At 41.5% G+C, this 18,190-nt stretch overlaps 1 protein-coding gene across 7 annotated transcripts; it reads left to right on the top strand.

The window, feature by feature from the left end:
- Nucleotides 1–2,164: 2,164 nt before the first annotated feature.
- LOC148097562 (tripartite motif-containing protein 16-like) lies at nt 2,165–17,897 on the top strand. Of its 7 annotated transcripts, none has more exons than XM_087832038.1 (2): nt 2,165–2,187; nt 16,259–17,897. In XM_087832038.1, exons 1-2 carry the CDS (start codon nt 2,165–2,167, stop codon nt 17,895–17,897), a joined length of 1,662 nt encoding a protein of 553 aa, XP_087688164.1. The 7 variants fall into 7 exon arrangements, with proteins under 7 accessions (XP_087688164.1, XP_087688165.1, XP_087688166.1 ...); XM_087832039.1 differs by lacking the exon at nt 2,165–2,187 and adding an exon at nt 8,548–8,893 and having other exon boundaries at nt 16,576–17,897; XM_087832040.1 differs by lacking the exon at nt 2,165–2,187 and adding an exon at nt 8,548–8,994 and having other exon boundaries at nt 16,680–17,897.
- Nucleotides 17,898–18,190: the final 293 nt, after the last annotated feature.

Raw genomic sequence — 18,190 nt, 5'->3', positions numbered from 1 at the left:
GTCTGGTTTAGATGATCAAATGTCTTTACTTTAGGAGGCTGTGGCTCAGAGTACATTCACATAATGCCTTTGAATAAATGTAAAAAGCTTGTTTTTCTCCTGCTTTGATTTCTTTGTCCAGGTAGAAATTCTGCTTTTTGCCTCTGAAATCTGAAACAGTTTGAAACAAAGTTTGGCGCTCTAATCCTCTCTGTGTTTGTCCTTCGGTCAGATGGTGATATTGAATGAAATATTCCAGTATTCAGTAGCTCAGCAGCTTTGTAACATGTGGTTTTGCACACTGTTCAAACCTCAGATGTTTGTGTAAACAAGTGTGGAGGACACAAACTCACGGGGGGAGGAACGACATTTACTGTTGATGTGTCTGACATTTAGTCTCCATGAGTTCTCATAAGACTGAAGAACTCTGTGATCTCTAACATGCAGCTGTATGTTTTGAAAGTATGTGTCTCATTCTCTGGACTTTACTAGACGACGAGTGAAGAACATATAACAAATATCATCTTTAAAGTGATGAATAATAACTCTGCCTCTGTGTCTTCATAAAAAGACCGTACTTCTGAAAGGTCAGAGGGCAGCATCCACTCTGTGTTTACACAGTTTTGCAGGTTTAGCTCTTCTGAAGTTCAGCACCTGCTTTTTCAACCAATCAGAAGCCAGTATTGTAGAGACTTCATATTTCTTTTCATGCAATTGAATAATTTTGAATGTTTAGGTGAATATTTATATTTAGAGTATTTTCTCGATCAGTGTCTTCAGTCCTGACCCTGAGTGCGTACATTTAAAAATAAAGTGATATAACTTCTTTTACATTACTGTGAACTTCTTGACCAGTTTGACAGCTGATTGTTGTCGTGTTTGTCGTCATATGAAGATCGTTTCCTAAAGAGGACTGAACAGTCATTTAGCCTCTGGCTCCATCCATGAATCTGATGTTTGTTGTATAATCTGTGCTGTTAATAGTGTAATGGAACATATAATTTGTACGTATAATTTCATATGTAATTATGATGATCTTTACCCATTAAGATTTTAAATGAAACGATAAACAAAGACCAAGAAAACTGAGTTAAACTCCTGAGTCTACTATATATTTGCACCATGAAGAAATGAATTGTTTGCACCAGTAATAAATAATCAAATATATCAAATTATCATCAATATTTAAATAAAAGCAAGCATTGCAACAAACAAAACAACAATTCAACAGACAGTTCTATAAAACTGTGGATGATTCAAAGTGCTGCTATAACTGCACAACAAAACTGCAGTGAGAAAAGCTTTGGATGTTCAGTTTAGTTATAATGACAGTTAAACAACTAAAATACTCGATTAAGTAGGTGAGAAAAAGTTACTGGATCAGTTTAAGACCAAAATACATTTGAATGAATTACTGACATGGACACTTTGTGAAAAAATTACTGAACAGTTCAGGCAAAATTTTACTAAAACCTTGAATTAAACTTGAAAGTTTGCATTTCAAGCACATCTTGATGTTTTCATTGAAAATCCACAGTGACTGTGTACACAGGAAAAACTACAAAATAATGTTTGTTTGTTTGTTTGTTTTTGTAAACACTGTGGACCGATCTGCATTTGTTATTGCTAAATTTAAATATTTGTTACTATTTAATGATCATAATTTCATTTGAACATAGATTTGATTTAGTGGAGTCAGTTGTTCCCATGCATCATTCTGTAAGTGTGAGAATGAACTAAGATTAGAAAATGTCAAAATATAAAGTTTGATTTATTTTTATTCATCACAGCATCCTAAACTTTGCTGAACTTTTTGAAATATAAAATGAACTCGCTGAGTGTTGACTGTCACATTTCAAAGCACCAAGTAAAGATAAACTATTAAACTTTAACTGGGTCAGACTTGTTACTGCATGTTGTAACCAAACATACCACACCCTGCATCATGTGATTGGCTCTTGGTCGCTCTGTAAAAACATTTCTTTAGCGCCTCCCTTCACAGATGTGTCTGTATCAGGATGGGTCTAAACAACATGGTGTAAATGCAGTTGCTGGTGAGCCTCATTTCCTGTAGGAGGTGAAAAAGAGCAGAGATCTGTTTCCCTTCAGAGCACAGAGGTTGTTTCTGTTCAGAGGAAGTGAAACTGTCTGACAGTCACTGAGAGACGGTGAAACGGCACAGCACATGAATCAAATGGATCAAACAAAATTCTGCTGTTCAGTCTGTTTGGATCTACTGAAGGATCCGGTGGCTATTCCCTGTGGACACAGCTACTGCATGAACTGTATTAAAACCCACTGGGATGAAGAGGAAAAGAAGACAATCTACAGCTGCCCTCAGTGCAGACAGACTTTCACAGCGAGGCCTGTCCTGGTGAAAAACACCATGTTAGCAGATTTAGTGGAGGAGCTGAAGAAGACTGGACTCCAAGCTGCTCCTGCTGATCACTGCTATGCTGGACCTGAAGATGTGGCCTGTGATGTCTGCACTGGAAGAAAAATGAAAGCCTTCAAGTCCTGTCTGGTGTGTTTGGTCTCTTACTGTGAGAAACATGTTAAGCTTCATTATGATTCACCTACATTCAAGAATTAGATTAAACCCAACTCCTCCTCCCAGACCCCCCGCTCCAACAGGCCGCAGAGAACGGGGGTGTGAGAAGACTCCAAACCTCCCTCCGCCCGTTCATATGTAGTGTTGATGCATGTGTGTTTTAAGGTGCGTTTAAAACTCAGGAGGGCATGGAGCTACCTGCCTGGAAAGGGTTAACACACAGTGACAGAATAGAAACAATAAAATAGAAAATATTTGACACAGCACTATGGTTACTGGTTTTGTCTCACCTTCCTTGACTGAAAATAGGAGGCCTGGTGCTCTGGCTCTGCAGGGATGACATGAAACATTGAACAGACTGCACCCCGGCAGCTTTGGAAACTCCTGTTTTGGATGGTTTGACACATGAAGAAGAAGCTTCTGCATGCATGGACACTGGAGGCACCAGCCTGAGGTTTGATAACACAAGACCATCATTCTGCCCTAGAAACAGGAAGATAATCTGAAGTTACCTTCAGGTGCTTTTAAGAGACTCTTCAAGTGGAATCTGAAAACTGAACTTTACAGAATACCTTTCAATGAAAAAGGTTAATGTCTGACTGTCATGCTCCTGGGAATTTGACCCAGGTTTTTGAGTTTGTTGGACATTTTATTCATTCTTCAGAATTATGAAATAGTTATGTTCAGGTTTTGAGAGCCTCTGAGTTTTGTTGCTTATGTTTCTAGGTTTTGGTTCTTGTTTCTGTTCATGTTTGTCCCCTTTTCATGTCTAGTCTGTATTTGTCTCATCTTTGTGTTGTCTTTAGTCTCTCCTGTTGTCGTCTCTCTGTCTCTCTATCATCTGTGTTTTGTCCTTTTGTCTCCAGGTCTGTTTATTCCCCAGTATCAAGCTTACATGTCTGAGTCTCAGTGTGCATCACTTGCTGCTTTGTTTTGTTCGTTTTTTGTCTCCTATAGCTGAGCCACATTTAGTAATGCCAACATATTAAACGAACAATATTTGTCTCTTATATATGATACATCTATATATACACTGTCAAAGATACTTGTCTTTGAGTGAAGATTTAAGGTGATAGGAAATATAAATAACTGCAACTTGAATCTTTACTGAAGCTCAGTATTTGACACAGAGTTCAAACTCACTGCTGTAATAACTAATAATGATTAATATAATAACTATAATTATGCTGTCCTCGCCCTGAGTCTCTTAGTTTCACCAGCTAGACAGCGAGATAACGATGCTCCAATAATCAGACTTATTTCCTTTTTGCGCTGATTTATTGAAGAATGGCCTCTGACCATTGCCTTCTCTTTGACCATCGTAAAACTGAAAGTACAAAATACTGTATTAGCTAACTAACATTGTAAACTAGCTTGTTACACTCTTACTGCAAGCTAACAAGATAAAACTTTCAAATGTACAAATTATCGAACCATTTTTACACAAAACAAAAGATAATAATTATTTTATCGACACTCATACTTACAGACATATCTTGTCCATGGCAACAACATTTTAAGGTCTGTATAAGATTAGAACAATAACATTACGGTATCACTTTCCGCCATCTTTTATTTCTTCTTCACGTTCTCATTTTTTCCCTTCCCAAAGTAACCGAACCCATATTACAAAGCAGCCACTAGAGGGAGCTCTAGGGCAGTTTACAACTATAATATCCCATTTAAGTTATAAAAGGCAGAACAATAATATTGGCTATATTATATTTACATTACCAAAGTGAGATGACTTTAGTCTCATGAACAACATTAGCTAATTGTTATTTACTAGCTAATCTTAAAATGACTGTTCAGTACAGAAATGAAGCCCAACAATCATGTTTTACAGTCCTGTGGTCACAGCCTCAGATACTTATTAAATCACACAGAGCTCATGTAGAAACAAATGAACAAAATATGTTCTCCTTCATTTCTGTCAAACGAAGCTGTATGAAACGTTTCCAGCGGTTTGTATCATGGTTGCTAGGCAACCTGGGCAGCGCGACGGAGGCTAGACCGTCCCATTTCACAAGCCTACAAGCCTCGCACTTCTGGCCTTAGCGGTCTTTGAGTACTCGGACCTTGAGGACCGTTAAGGCTGCGTACTTTAAGGCTGCAGACCCTGAATTGGGATACAGCCCTTGTCATGAGCTCACCCTTGCTGTGTGTCTTGTCTGTGTTGTAGTCTAGCTTCCTAGTGAAGTTCTTTGTACTATGGTTGCCTGTAAGTCCAGCAATAAAGCTGCCTTTTAGGTTCACTTCTGCATCTGAGTATCTGCATATTGGGTTTATGCCTCTGTCTGCTGCACAGCACATCATGACCAAGACAGGGTTAAATTATTGAAACTGTTCCCTGCTGTTGGTGGAGGTTTTGTCCACAATATGGAGTTACTGAAGGTCACAAAACATACTTTCATAAAACAAAAACATGTAAAAATAGATTAAATATTTCACTGACACTTGAGAGTAGCAATACACCTTAAAAGTGTCGATTCACTTTTAGACACTGATTAACAGAAGAGACGTGTAAAGACTTTTGGGAGATTTTTGAGAAATGAGAATTTGTGAAACCTGTTTGCTGTGGGGAATGTTTCTCAGGTGGTGAAATTGGATGAATATTTGGCTTTGCCCTCAGAAACAGTTTTATTGCCAAAAAATGTTGAACTTACCAAAGAATTTCTCCTGAGTTTTCTATTGAAATATATAAAATAGGAGAATTTGCAAAATAACAGAAAAATGTTGAAGTTCAATGTGAAAACAAAAATGTCAAAGTGAAAAAAAACGCAGTTCTCTGTCCTTGCAGTGAGTTTCCATCTTTAGCAAACTGTTATTAATCTGTATTTAAGTTCATTTTGTCAGAGGATCTCCTCACCATGAAATAATCCTTCGATCAGGAGCTGTGTCTCAGGTCGGACTAGAGGTTTGTTTTGATGCCGTTTTATTACTTACAAACTAATATCGCCATCTGGTGGTTATACAGTTTATGACAAATGTTAATGCTTGTCATTTAAAGACTGCTTCCAAAAGAGGACTGAACCAAGGGCGTAGATTTGGTTTTGGCATTGGTGGGGACGGATGATTCAACCATCGAACCCTGCCTTGTTTCCTTTTTTTTTTGTCCTTCTTGTCTTTGCTTCTTGATAAAAGAAAAAAAAAGGAGAAATATACTTGCCTACATATCCTATTCTACATGCTTTTAAACCACTTAAAATTACAATTCATCGTTTTATATGTGAATTAGATAATGTTAAATTACTATTAAACAAATGACTGACTAAGTATTTTAGACTTTAGTTTACTTCAGTCATATTCCATATAAATCAGGTATCATACAAAAATAAAAATAGCTTCAAATACAGTCATGACAATAAAAGAAAATGACTTTAAGGACTTAACAACATTAGTTCAGTTATAGTACACCAACATCTCTGACACATTAGCACTAAGGGAACACTGAATGACCTGGTGGGTTTTGTCCATAAAACTACTCGTCTAAGATTACCACAAAGTAAAAGATCTCTCAGCAAAATTATGCAACATTTTAGGCACTATTGCCCCGATCAAATCAGTGAGCTGGGATGTTTTATTCTAAACATGAACTACTGCTACAGCAACAGACATGGACTACTGGTGACCCACACAACAACTCAATGTCCACTATGTGAAGCAGCCAAACACATGCCTGCTCCTCTCGTTAAGTGAGATAAACTGCTGGCATGTTTGTTTTACATCTATACTGTCCAGTCTCTCCTGGTGGACACACAGCAGCATTGTTTAATCTCATTTGAGTCATTGTTGACCTTAGCCATCTTTTTAGTCTCCTGAGAGCACTGAAGCTTCTTTCAGCCTCAGTACATGAGTTTTATCCTCAGATTAAAATTATTATTCTGTGCTTGATGTGCCTCACCTTTGGCTCTTCCCCTCTGACTGCACTAGGACATATTGCCACCTGATAAAATAACACATGGATTCGTGCCATATAAAAAGTGAGACGTGTCAATTCAGATTCTTTGTCAAATATACACTAATGAATCAATTTACATCAGAAGCCTAACAATTGTCATGATAATAAATACTAGTTAATCTATAGCACCAAATCATCAGTCAGTCACCTGTGACCTCACCTCTTCACCTCTGTCTGAGCTACAACATGGCAGAGCTGCCTCTGTCACCTGATAAATAACAGTGAGACATTCAACATACATGCAGTCACACATGTGCTTCAAATACAGTCATGAACCATCAGGTCATCATCCAATTTCACCTGTGATCTTGTGTCACCATTACTCTCTATCACCTGACAAATAGGACATACATGACAATAAGAATAAAATGTGGAGCTGCTTCAGTGTTTCTGTCAATTTGTGCAGATCTTGACTCGTCAGTAATGTTTGTAGTGTGAGTGCATTTTTACAACAATTTGTGCAAACTGCACTACAAGGTGGAATATTTGCAAAATCCTGACTACCTCATGATATTTTGTCTCAAAAATTAACGCTATGAATATGTCAGTACCATTAGGATAAAATTATTGTGTCACCAACATTTTAACGTTAGACATATAATTTTAACAGCCTCTGTAAACTAATATCCTGGCTCGCTCGAGGCTCCGTTTTCTCTGACAGTTTCAATCAAAATGAGAAATGCTGCTCTGAGACTGAGAGAACTGATAGTGCTGCCTGCTGTGCAGTTAGTTTACAAAACACGTTATTCATGGTTACATACAATTTTAGACTGATGTGGGCCAAAGCCTAGCATAGCCTGTAACGTTATTGTGACGGACACATGTTATGAGTGAGCTTGACTTTAAGTGACTTACAGGTTTCTTTGAAAAATACTTTCTTATATCCAGGTTCTTCCTTGTTGCTGCCGTCCTCCTCTCCTCCTCGCAGCGCAGGCTTGCCGCTGCTAAAACTAAACAGAGCTCCAATCACATTGGCCATATTTGTCACGTGACGTAGGACTCCAGTAGAGAACGTAATTTAACTCTTTCTGCACCGCTGGGTGAATGAGACGCTGACAGATCGTTTTTTTCTTTCTATCTGGTTTGTTTTTCTTTCTAATTATTGGTGGGGACAATTCAATAATCGCTGGATATTGGTGGGTCCCTTCCGTCCATGCCAAATCTACGCCCTTGGACTGAACAGTCGTTTAGCTTCTAGTTTAATCGGCTTTGCTGTGTAATCTTTGCTGCCAACAGTGTAGTGAAACATTTAAGCTGTACATGAAAGTTAATGAGTAATTATGATGATCTTTACCACAAAGATTTTAAATGAAAGAATAAACAAAGGGCATGAAAACTGATTCTTATGTCTACTGTGTATCTTCAGTGTGAATGTTGAGTTATATTTGAGTGTCTGCATTTAAAGCACATATTAATGTATTGTTTTGAAATCCATGTTGGTACACAGGAAAAATTACTAAAGAATGTAGAATTGGAAAACACTATCTGTATTTGTTTTTTAAATAGTTTTACATATATTTTACTATTTAAAAAAAATAATCAAGAAATCAAGCTTGCTGCCTGTCTTGTACAGTGATTTCATTTGAACATAGGTTTGATTTAGTGGAGTCAGTTGTTCCCATGCATCATTCTGTAAGTGTGAGAATGAACTAAGATTAGAAAATGTCAAAATATAAAGTGTGATTTATTTTTATTCATCACAGCATCCTAAACTTTGCTGAACTTTTTGAAATATAAAATGAACTCGCTAAACTATTAAACTTTAACTGGGTCAGACTTGTTACTGCATGTTGTAACCAAACATACCACACCCTGCATCATGTGATTGGCTCTTGGTCGCTCTGTAAGAATATTTCTTTAGTGCCTCCCTTCACAGATGTGTCTGTATCAGGATGGGTCTAAACAACATGGTGTAAATGCAGTTGCTGGTGAGCCTCATTTCCTGTAGGAGGTGAAAAAGAGCAGAGATCTGTTTCCCTTCAGAGCACAGAGGTTGTTTCTGTTCAGAGGAAGTGAAACTGTCTGACAGTCACTGAGAGACGGTGAAACAGCACAGCACACGAATCAAATGGATCAAACAAAATTCTGCTGTTCAGTCTGTTTGGATCTACTGAAGGATCCGGTGACTATTCCCTGTGGACACAGCTACTGCAGGAACTGTATTAAAAGCTTCTGGGATGAAGAGGAAAAGAAGAAAATCTACAGCTGCCCTCAGTGCAGACAGACTTTCACAGCGAGGCCTGTCCTGGTGAAAAACACCATGTTAGCAGATTTAGTGGAGGAGCTGAAGAAGACTGGACTCCAAGCTGCTCCTGCTGATCACTGCTATGCTGGACCTGAAGATGTGGCCTGTGATGTCTGCACTGGGAGAAAAATGAAAGCCTTCAAGTCCTGTTTAGTCTGTCTGGCATCTTACTGTGAGAAACACCTTCAGCCTCATTATGATGTGGCTCCATTAAAGAAACACAAGCTGGTGGAGCCCTCCAAGAAGCTCCAGGAGAACATCTGCTCTCGTCATGATTTTTGTTTGAGTTTCTAAAAATTCATTTACATCTGAAGTGGCGCTGAGCAACAGCTGCTTTTTGTGAGAGGGGAAAACAAGTTGTTGTTGTTTTTTATTTAAAACTTAACCTGAAGGTTGTGCCACAATTTCAGCTGCAAGAAGTGCAAAACAGCACATAAGTAGAAAAAATGATTATTGATTAAAGTCCCTGAAAGTATAAAGGACAGTTTTACATGTACTTGGATACTTTCAGCTACTCTGCGTGACTTTTGTACCCTGCTGCTCCCTGTTAATGATCAAACTCTGACTGAACACACTGGCATAAGACACAGACTTTCACAATAAAACAGGAAACTCAAAACACACGCGAAGACACAGACTCAGAGACGCGGGCTTTACACAGAGACCTGACTACACTAGAGGGGATACACAGGCAGGGAAGACACAGAACAGAGGGAGCACAGAAGTAACACTGGGAGGTCAAATAACAAAAGCTAAAAATCAGAACTCAGGAAGTACCACGAAACTAGGGAGCTAGAAACACTAGGACAGAAACCCAAAACACAAACAGTCACAAACCATGATGAAATCAAAAGTAAAAGTACAAAAACCAAAAACACTGGGTCACTGACCCAGGATCATAACAGTTCTGTCACATTGTTGCTCAGTGACGTCTTGTTTTCAGATGTCTGCCTTTAACTTTTTGGTTTTGTTTACTGTGTAATATATAATATATGGTTTTTCAGAGAGGAACAACTTTTATTACAGAGAACATTTTTTAAACTCAACATAAATTTGAATAAACTTGATAAACATAAAAAATTATATGTAACACATTATTGGCTACTTTAACTGTGTATTTAGGATCTTACTTTCTGTATTAAATACAGTGGCGGTCCTAGCCTTGTTGTCTTAAGGCCAAGAAAGATGCCAAGCAGATTTATTTTACCAAGTGGATCATCATGGCCTTGCCATATTGGTCCATTTGATTGACCTTTATTATAATTATGTATTTATTTTATTTTCGGTTGCTACAAACAGGACAGACATGACTGGGGGATAGGACAGAGAGAAAGAATGAAAGAAAGAGAGGGAGAGAAAGAAAACCAGAGGGGAGAAGAGACGGTGAGAAAGGGGGGAAGAAAGAAAGAAAAACAAACAAAACACCTGGATCACCTGTATGGAGAAAAAAAACAGAAGAGAAAGCAAACAAAAAAAGAGCAACATAATAAAAACAGCACCATCACAATAAACTAGCTAGCAGTAGATAACAGTAGATACTAAATATTAAACGCTATTGTGCAGCACGCAAGATAGACAGCGCAGACAGCACAGAGACGCTCGGGAGTGGATAGCTGAGTGGGTGTCCAGTTGAGACATGGAGGAGTGGTGCCAGGGGCGGATCTAGAGAAATGTCCCTAGGATGGCATAAGGGTGGCATGAAAATCAAATGGGGTGGCAAAATCAAAGCCTTTTTTTTCAAACACCTATGCAGGCGGTTACATATGGTTAAAATGATTCAAATGCATTAAGTATACACATGTTTCATATAAACATAGTCTATAACTTAATTATTTTCAGTTACACAAAACATGTGAATTTTGATTTTATGTGCTGTATAGCCTGTATAGTAAATAAATATGTAGCCCAATAAGTATACAATCCAGAAAGCTACACAACATGGGGCGGTTCATTGACAAACACAAGTCTAACTTAAGTTTCACACTGTTTTTTGTTAGAAAAAAAATCAAATTGTGACTTAAATTTACACAAAATGTCAGAAATCTGCACTGTCATGAACGAAAACTGAAACCTAATTTTTCATAATTTGTTGGGTTTACCCTCTGAGGTCCAAAATATAACAGGACACTTTGGACTCCTTTTCATTTTACATTTGTATTTCATCTTTAAATTGTTTCTTTTAATTTTTTTTCCTGGCCTTGTTTGGTATCATTCTTTTCAGCACAACCTCATGTGTCTGAATTTGGTTGTTTTTTCATTGACATATTGATTAACTGATCTGAAATCACAGAAAAACATAAAATCCTAGTAGTAATTTACTGTAAAAACCCTAGACATTTTTATTAAATTATTTTATAACTTGAAATGAAAAACTTTTGCGAGATCTCGCAAAGGTAACTCGGGATCTCGCAAAAGTTGAATTCCAACAATGGCGGCAGCTACTTAGTTGTAATATTACTCTTTCTGGGTCACAAAATTAACTTTTAAGATATTTTGAGGTGTGAATGTAGCTGTGTAAACGTCAAATATCTGCTCGATTTACAAGACATCACATATTTGCAAAAGTGCTCCGACGTTTTCGGAGACGTCTGACACCCACCATCTCGAAGCTAACGGGAGGTCAAGACCTACTATAGCCGGGGGGAACACCGCTCTCTCGGCACATCGTGCCTCGACCTCCCGGTCGGCTTCGAGCTGGCGGCCTCCGAATGCGGCTAAAACGTTTGCGAGATCTCGCAAAAGTTTATCTTAATTTTTTTTCTCCCATGTCCCTTGCGGGGCTCCGTAAAATATAAATGGGACATTTTGCAAATTTATGTACAAATTTTTTAAACATATACAACTATTATTCTAAAAATGAAGGCCTGAAACCAGGAGGTTTATCACGCCTTCTGTCTTCCACCAAGGAGACAGCGTTTACAATGCAGTCTGCCTTTGTGACTTTCATTAGTGCCCTCACTGACACAAAAAACAAAACAATGACTACACAACAGACTAACTACATAAGACAACACAACACACTGTGGTGTAATTGCATTGTACAGTAGATGTTAATGCAGCCGGTCAGTGTAGTTAGGCTGATGGCAGCTAGAGGGCGAGACCGGTGTGTTTTTGTATAGAATGTTATGTTATGTGGGGGCAGAGCAAGAACAAGAAAATAAAGCGTGGTTATGAATCGTAAAGTGGACCCGCGTATAATTGAATAACACGACATGGTGTCAGAAGTCCTGTACTTATCCATATAACCTCGACTGAACAAACCTGTAAGATGGCGCTGGAGTGACGGCAGCCTTTCCAAGTAGCTCTGCAACACCGCACTTTTTCTTAACTTTTAACTTTTTTTAGACTAGGCTTTCAAACTTTATTTCACCTTCCTCTAGTTACTGTACTTCTACCTCTTAGATATAGCGATACAAGATGGATAATGCACTTTTTAAAACTTCTGGAACCAGCTCCTTCATCTACTCGAGAGCGGAGCTGCTGGCTCTAAGAACAAAGGGACAGACCGGCATGCGACACAACATCCCGGCTGAGATAAAGAGGAGCTACAGAGGCTGCAAGGCTGGAGCGAGGAAAGCGGATCACTGGAGGCGATTCAAACCATCAATCCCGACAGTGATAATGGGCAACGTGAACTCGCTACCGAATAAAATGGACGAACTGTGTGCTCTGAACAACCACCGACTATACCGTGAGTGCAGTTTGTTTATCTTCACGGAGACGTGGCTAACCGAGCTAACGCCACAGGCTAACGTAGACCTATGCGGTTTCACATCCGTGAGAGCCGATAGGGACACGCAGGCCAGCGGAAAAAGCAGAGGTGGGGGACTCATTGTCTACGTTAACAACAGATACTGCAACCCCGGACACGTCTCCGTTAAAGTTTCGGTATGCCGTCCCGACCTGGAGCTGCTAGCTGTTAGCTTGCGGCCATATTATCTACCGCGGGAGTTCAGTCATGTGATCTGTGTGTGTGTTTACATCCCTCCGAAAGCCGACGCAACAGCTGCCTGTGAGAAAATACACACAGTCACAGCAAGACTTCAGACACAAAACCCCGAGGCTTTCATTATTATATCTGGAGACTTTAATCATGCCACACTGGATTCTACTCTGGCTGCTTTTCACCAGTTTGTGAATTGTCCCACAAGGAGCAACAGGACAATTGACCTACTGTATGCTAATGTGAGAGATGCATACAGAGCCACCCCCCTCCCCCCACTAGGGAAGTCAGACCACAACCTGGTTTGCCTACAGCCACAATACACACCCCTCGTCCAAAGGCAGCCTGTCTCAACACGCTCCATCAGGAGATGGACCCCAGAAAAGGAGGATGCTCTGAGAGACTGTTATGACACCACAGACTGGGACGTGCTTCTGAGCCCACATGGTGAGGACATAGAGGGGGCGACACACTGTCTTACAGACTACCTCAACTTTTGTGTGGACACGGTCGCCCCTGCTAAGACGGTACGGTGTTACCCTAATAACAAACCGTGGGTAACACAGGAAGTCAAAGCTGTCCTCAACATGAAGAAGAAGGCTTTCAGGAGCAAAGTGAAGGAGGAGATGAAAGCAGCACAGCGGGAGGTGAAACGCTGCCTGAGGGAAGCAAAGGACACCTACAGGAGGAAGGTGGAGCAGAAGTTGGAGAGGAACAATATGAGGGAGGTCTGGAATGGTGTGAAAACCATCACAGGCCACAACACCAAGAACAGCACAGTGGGGGGGACTGTGGAGAAGGCAAACGAACTCAACAACTTCTTCAACAGGTTTGACCAGCCCACAACCCCCCCACCCTCACCCTCACCTTTACTACAGAGCCCTCTCCCCACTCTCCTACCTCCCTTGCTTCCCCCCCTTCCTGACACTATGATGACACCCCCCTCCTCCAATCCCTCTCTCAGCAGCAGGACATCTTCCCCCCCCTCCTTCCAATCATCTCCCAGTGTCACAGTGGATCAGGTCAGGAGACAACTGAGGAAGCTTCGCCCCAGGAAGGCAGCAGGTCCGGACAAGGTGTGTCCGAGGATGCTAAAGGCGTGTGCTGCTGAACTTGGGGAGCCGCTACAACGAGTCTTCAATCTCAGTCTGCGACTGGGGAGAGTGCCCGCCCTATGGAAGACATCCTGCATCGTCCCGGTCCCCAAAAGGAACCGGCCCAATGAGCTGAATGACTTCCGACCGGTGGCACTGACATCACATCTTATGAAGACTCTAGAGCGGCTCTTCCTCAACCTTCTCCGACCACAGGTACAACATGCCCAGGACCCACTACAGTTCGCCTACAAGTCGGGTGTCGGAGTGGACGATGCCATCCTGTACCTCCTGCATAGAGCCCACTCACACCTGGATGGGGGAAAAGGCACAGTCAGGATCCTGTTTCTTGACTTCTCCAGTGCCTTTAATACCATCCGGCCCTGTCTGCTCCAGGAGAAACTGAACAGGATGGAGGTGGACCCCTGCCTGGTGGCTTGGATCTCCGACTACCTCACCGACAGGCCACAGTACGTCAGGCTGAAGGACATCACGTCTGACACTGTGGTCAGCAGCACAGGAGCACCACAGGGAACTGTGCTGTCCCCTCTTCTCTTCACCCTGTACACCTCTGACTTCTGCTACAACTCTGAATTATGCCACATTCAGAAGTTTGCAGACGACACAGCCATCATGGGGTGTATCTGGGATGATCAGGAAGAGGAGTACAGAAGTCTGGTGAGGAACTTTGTCACATGGAGTCACACAAACCACCTGCAACTCAACACCTCAAAGACTAAGGAACTGGTTGTGGACTTTGGGAGGTCCAGAGCAGGTCCACTGCCGGTTCAGATAGAGGGGGAGGAGGTGGAGGTGGTCAACAAGTACAAGTACCTCGGGCTGTGGGTGGACAATAAACTGGACTGGTCATGCAACACAGAGCACCTGTACAAAAAAGCCCAAAGCCGACTGTACTTCCTCAGGAGGCTGAGGTCTTTTAACATCTGCAGGAAGCTCCTGAGGATGTTTTACCAGTCGGTGGTTGCTGGAGTACTCTTCTATGCTGTGGTGTGCTGGGGGAGCAGCACAGCAAAGAAGGACTCATCCAGGCTGGAAAAACTAATCAGGAAGGCTGGCTCTGTGGTCGGCATGAAGCTGGACACTCTGGTGACAGTGGCAGAGAAAAGGACACTAAAGAAACTGCTGGACATTATGGACGATGCTGGGCATCCTCTGCACACGGCCATAAACAACCAGAGGAGTCTGTTCAGTGACAGGTTGCTTCTCCCAAAGACAAGAACCAACAGACTTAAAAACTCCTTTGTCCCACACGCCATCAAACTGTTTAACTCCTCTCTGGAGGGGAGAGGGAGGGGAAACAGGAGGACAAAGGAGGGGGGAACAACTAAGCTGTAGTACCTCTTCTCTTCACTGTGCAATACCTTTTGTGCAATACTTGTTAATAATCAGCAGTGCAATAGACTTCATACTTGAAATGTGCAATTCACTTGTATTTTTTATTTTTATTTTTATTTTTATTTTTATTCCTATTTATTCTATTTATCCCTTTGTATATTTTATCTATATATGTCTTTGTATTTATATATGTGTGTATATATATATATATATATATAATATTCCTAACTCTGTAACTTCTGTCGGTGCTGTGCTTTTTGGAAAAACAAATTTCCCAGAGGAACCCACCCGAGGGATTAATAAAGTTTTATCTAACCTGTGTCTGGCGGAGCTCGCGGAAAAACGAGGGGAAAATATGGCGGATGAGACTGCACAGAGAGCACCGGCGGGGCCGAGCGCGACATTCAGCATCCAGCCACCGGAATCCTTCGACTTTTCAAAACCGCAGGAGTGGTCCAAATGGATACGGAGGTTCGAGAGATTCCGTCTCGCCAGTAATTTGAGCGTCAGCTCGGAGGAAAACCAAGTCAACACGTTGATTTACTGCATGGGAGACGAGGCGGACGATGTGCTTCGCGGTCTGAGTTTAACAGCGGAGCAAAGGACAACGTATGAGGGGGTACGTGATGGTTTCCAGGCTTTTTTCATTGTGAAGAAAAATGTGATCTATGAGCGCGCCAAATTCAACATGCGCAGACAGGGAGAAAATGAGACAGTGGATGCTTTTGTGACACCACTGTATGCGCTAGCAGAACATTGCAACTATGGAGTGCTACATGATGTGCTGATACGTGATAGGCTCGTTGTCGGTCTCACAGACAAACGGCTGTCAGAACGCATGCAGCTTGACCCAGATTTGACTTTGCAGAGGGCTATCAACATGGCGAGGCAAAGTGAAGAGGTAAAGCGACAATAATCCTCCTTGCGAGGTGACTTTAGAGCTGAGGCTAGCGATGCTAAGTCAGTAGATAGAGTGCATAAAATCAGTCGTAAGCCTGTTAGAACCAAACTGCTCCAGACTGATAGTCGTCAAGCTAAAACACGTGGATTCCGAGAAGACGGCAAAAAAGGGCCAACCTGTCAGAAATGTGGTGGCGCTCCATCCCATTCAAAGCAGGATTGTCCAAACAATCTGCTGTTCAGTCTGTTTGGATCTACTGAAGGATCCGGTGACTATTCCCTGTGGACACAGCTACTGCATGAACTGTATTAAAAGCTTCTGGGATGAAGAGGAAAAGAAGAAAATCTACAGCTGCCCTCAGTGCAGACAGACTTTCACAGTGAGGCCTGTCCTGGAGAAAAACACCATGTTAGCAGATTTAGTGGAGGAGCTGAAGAAGACTGGACTCCAAGCTGCTCCTGCTGATCACTGCTATGCTGGACCTGAAGATGTGGCCTGTGATGTCTGCACTGGAAGAAAAATGAAAGCCTTCAAGTCCTGTTTAGTCTGTCTGGCATCTTACTGTGAGAAACACCTTCAGCCTCATTATGATTCACCTACATTCATGAAACACAAGCTGGTGGAGCCCTCCAAGAAGCTCCAGGAGAACATCTGCTCTCGTCATGATGAGGTGATGAAGATGTTCTGCCGTACTGATCAGCAGAGTATCTGTTATCTCTGCTCTGTGGATGAACATAAAGGCCACGACACAGTCTCAGCTGCAGCAGAAAGGACTGAGAGGCAGAGAGAGCTGGAGGTGAGTCGACAAAACATCCAGCAGAGAATCCAGGACAGAGAGAAAGATGTGAAGCTGCTTCAAAAGCAGGTGGAGGCCATCAATCAGTCTGCTGATCAAACAGTGGAGCACAGTGAGAAGATCTTCACTGAGCTGATCCATCTCATCCAGAAAAGAAGCTCTGATGTGAAGCAGCAGATCAGATCCCAGCAGGAAACTGAAGTGAGTCGAGTCAAAGAGCTTCAGGAGAAGCTGGAGCAGGAGATCACTGAGCTGAAGAGGAAAGATGCTGAGCTGAAGCAGCTCTCACACACAGAGGATCACATCCAGTTTCTACACAACTACCCCTCACTGTCAGCACTCAGTGAGTCTACAGACTCATCCAGCATCAATATCCGTCCTCTGAGCTACTTTGAGGATGTGACAGCAGCTGTGTCAGAGGTCAGAGATAAACTACAGGACATTCTGAGAGAGGGATGGACAAACATCTCACTGACAGTCACTGAAGTGGATGTTTTACTGTCAGATCCACCAGAGCCAAAGACCAGAGCTGGATTCTTAAAATATTCATGTGAAATCACACTGGATCCAAACACAGCAAACAAAGAGCTGTTATTATCAGAGAGGAACAGAAAAGTAACATTAATGGAAGAACAACAATCTTATTCTGATCATCCAGACAGATTCACTGACAGGTGTCAGGTCCTGAGTAGAGAGAGTCTGACTGGACGTTGTTACTGGGAGGTGGAGTGGAGAGGGGAAGGAGTTAATGTAGCAGTCGCATACAAGAATATCAGCAGAAAAGGAAATGAATCTGAATTTGGATGTAATGACAAATCTTGGTCATTAGATTGTAACAACAACAGTTATACATTTTGGTACAACAACATCCAAACTCGTGTCTCAGGTCCTCGTTCCTCCAGAGTAGGAGTGTACCTGGATCACAGAGCAGGTATTTTGTCCTTCTACAGCGTCTCTGAAACCATGACTCTCCTCCACAGAGTCCAGACCACATTCACTCAGCCGCTCTATGCTGGACTTTGGCTTTACTATAGTTATGGAGACACTGCTGAGTTGATCAAATTGAAATAGACTGAAGTCTTTCATATTGTGGGTTTAAATCTGTATTTTAGTTTCATTTTATTTTCTCTCCATCATTTCTGCACAGAGATCAGCTGTCAGTCAAACATTATGGGTGGTACCTCCACATCTTCTAGTTGTTCTCTTGATGTTTCTGAGTTTTTAAAGGAGATCTTTCCTGTGACTGTTTATGGAGGCTATCACTGCTCATCATCATTTTGATTTACTAAAATATTTCTCCACATGAAAATGTAAACTTCTCTATCCTCTAAATGTTTCTGGAATATTTGTATTGAAAAATGTCG

This window comes from Neolamprologus brichardi, chromosome 18, assembly GCF_056152115.1.
Source record: "Neolamprologus brichardi isolate AB-2024 chromosome 18, ASM5615211v1, whole genome shotgun sequence".
In the NCBI taxonomy this organism is placed as follows: domain Eukaryota; kingdom Metazoa; phylum Chordata; class Actinopteri; order Cichliformes; family Cichlidae; genus Neolamprologus; species Neolamprologus brichardi.
The sequence above is the reverse complement of the archived record's forward strand: the minus strand, read 5'-3'. Positions and strand labels throughout refer to the sequence as shown.

Excerpts from the sequence above, each read along its gene's own strand:
- LOC148097562 (XM_087832038.1), top strand. The coding sequence starts at position 2,165 with ATGAATCAAATGGATCAAACAAA. Across the intron at positions 2,188-16,258 it reads AATCAAATGGATCAAACAAA|AATCTGCTGTTCAGTCTGTT; the intron begins ATTCTGCTGTTC and ends GATTGTCCAAAC.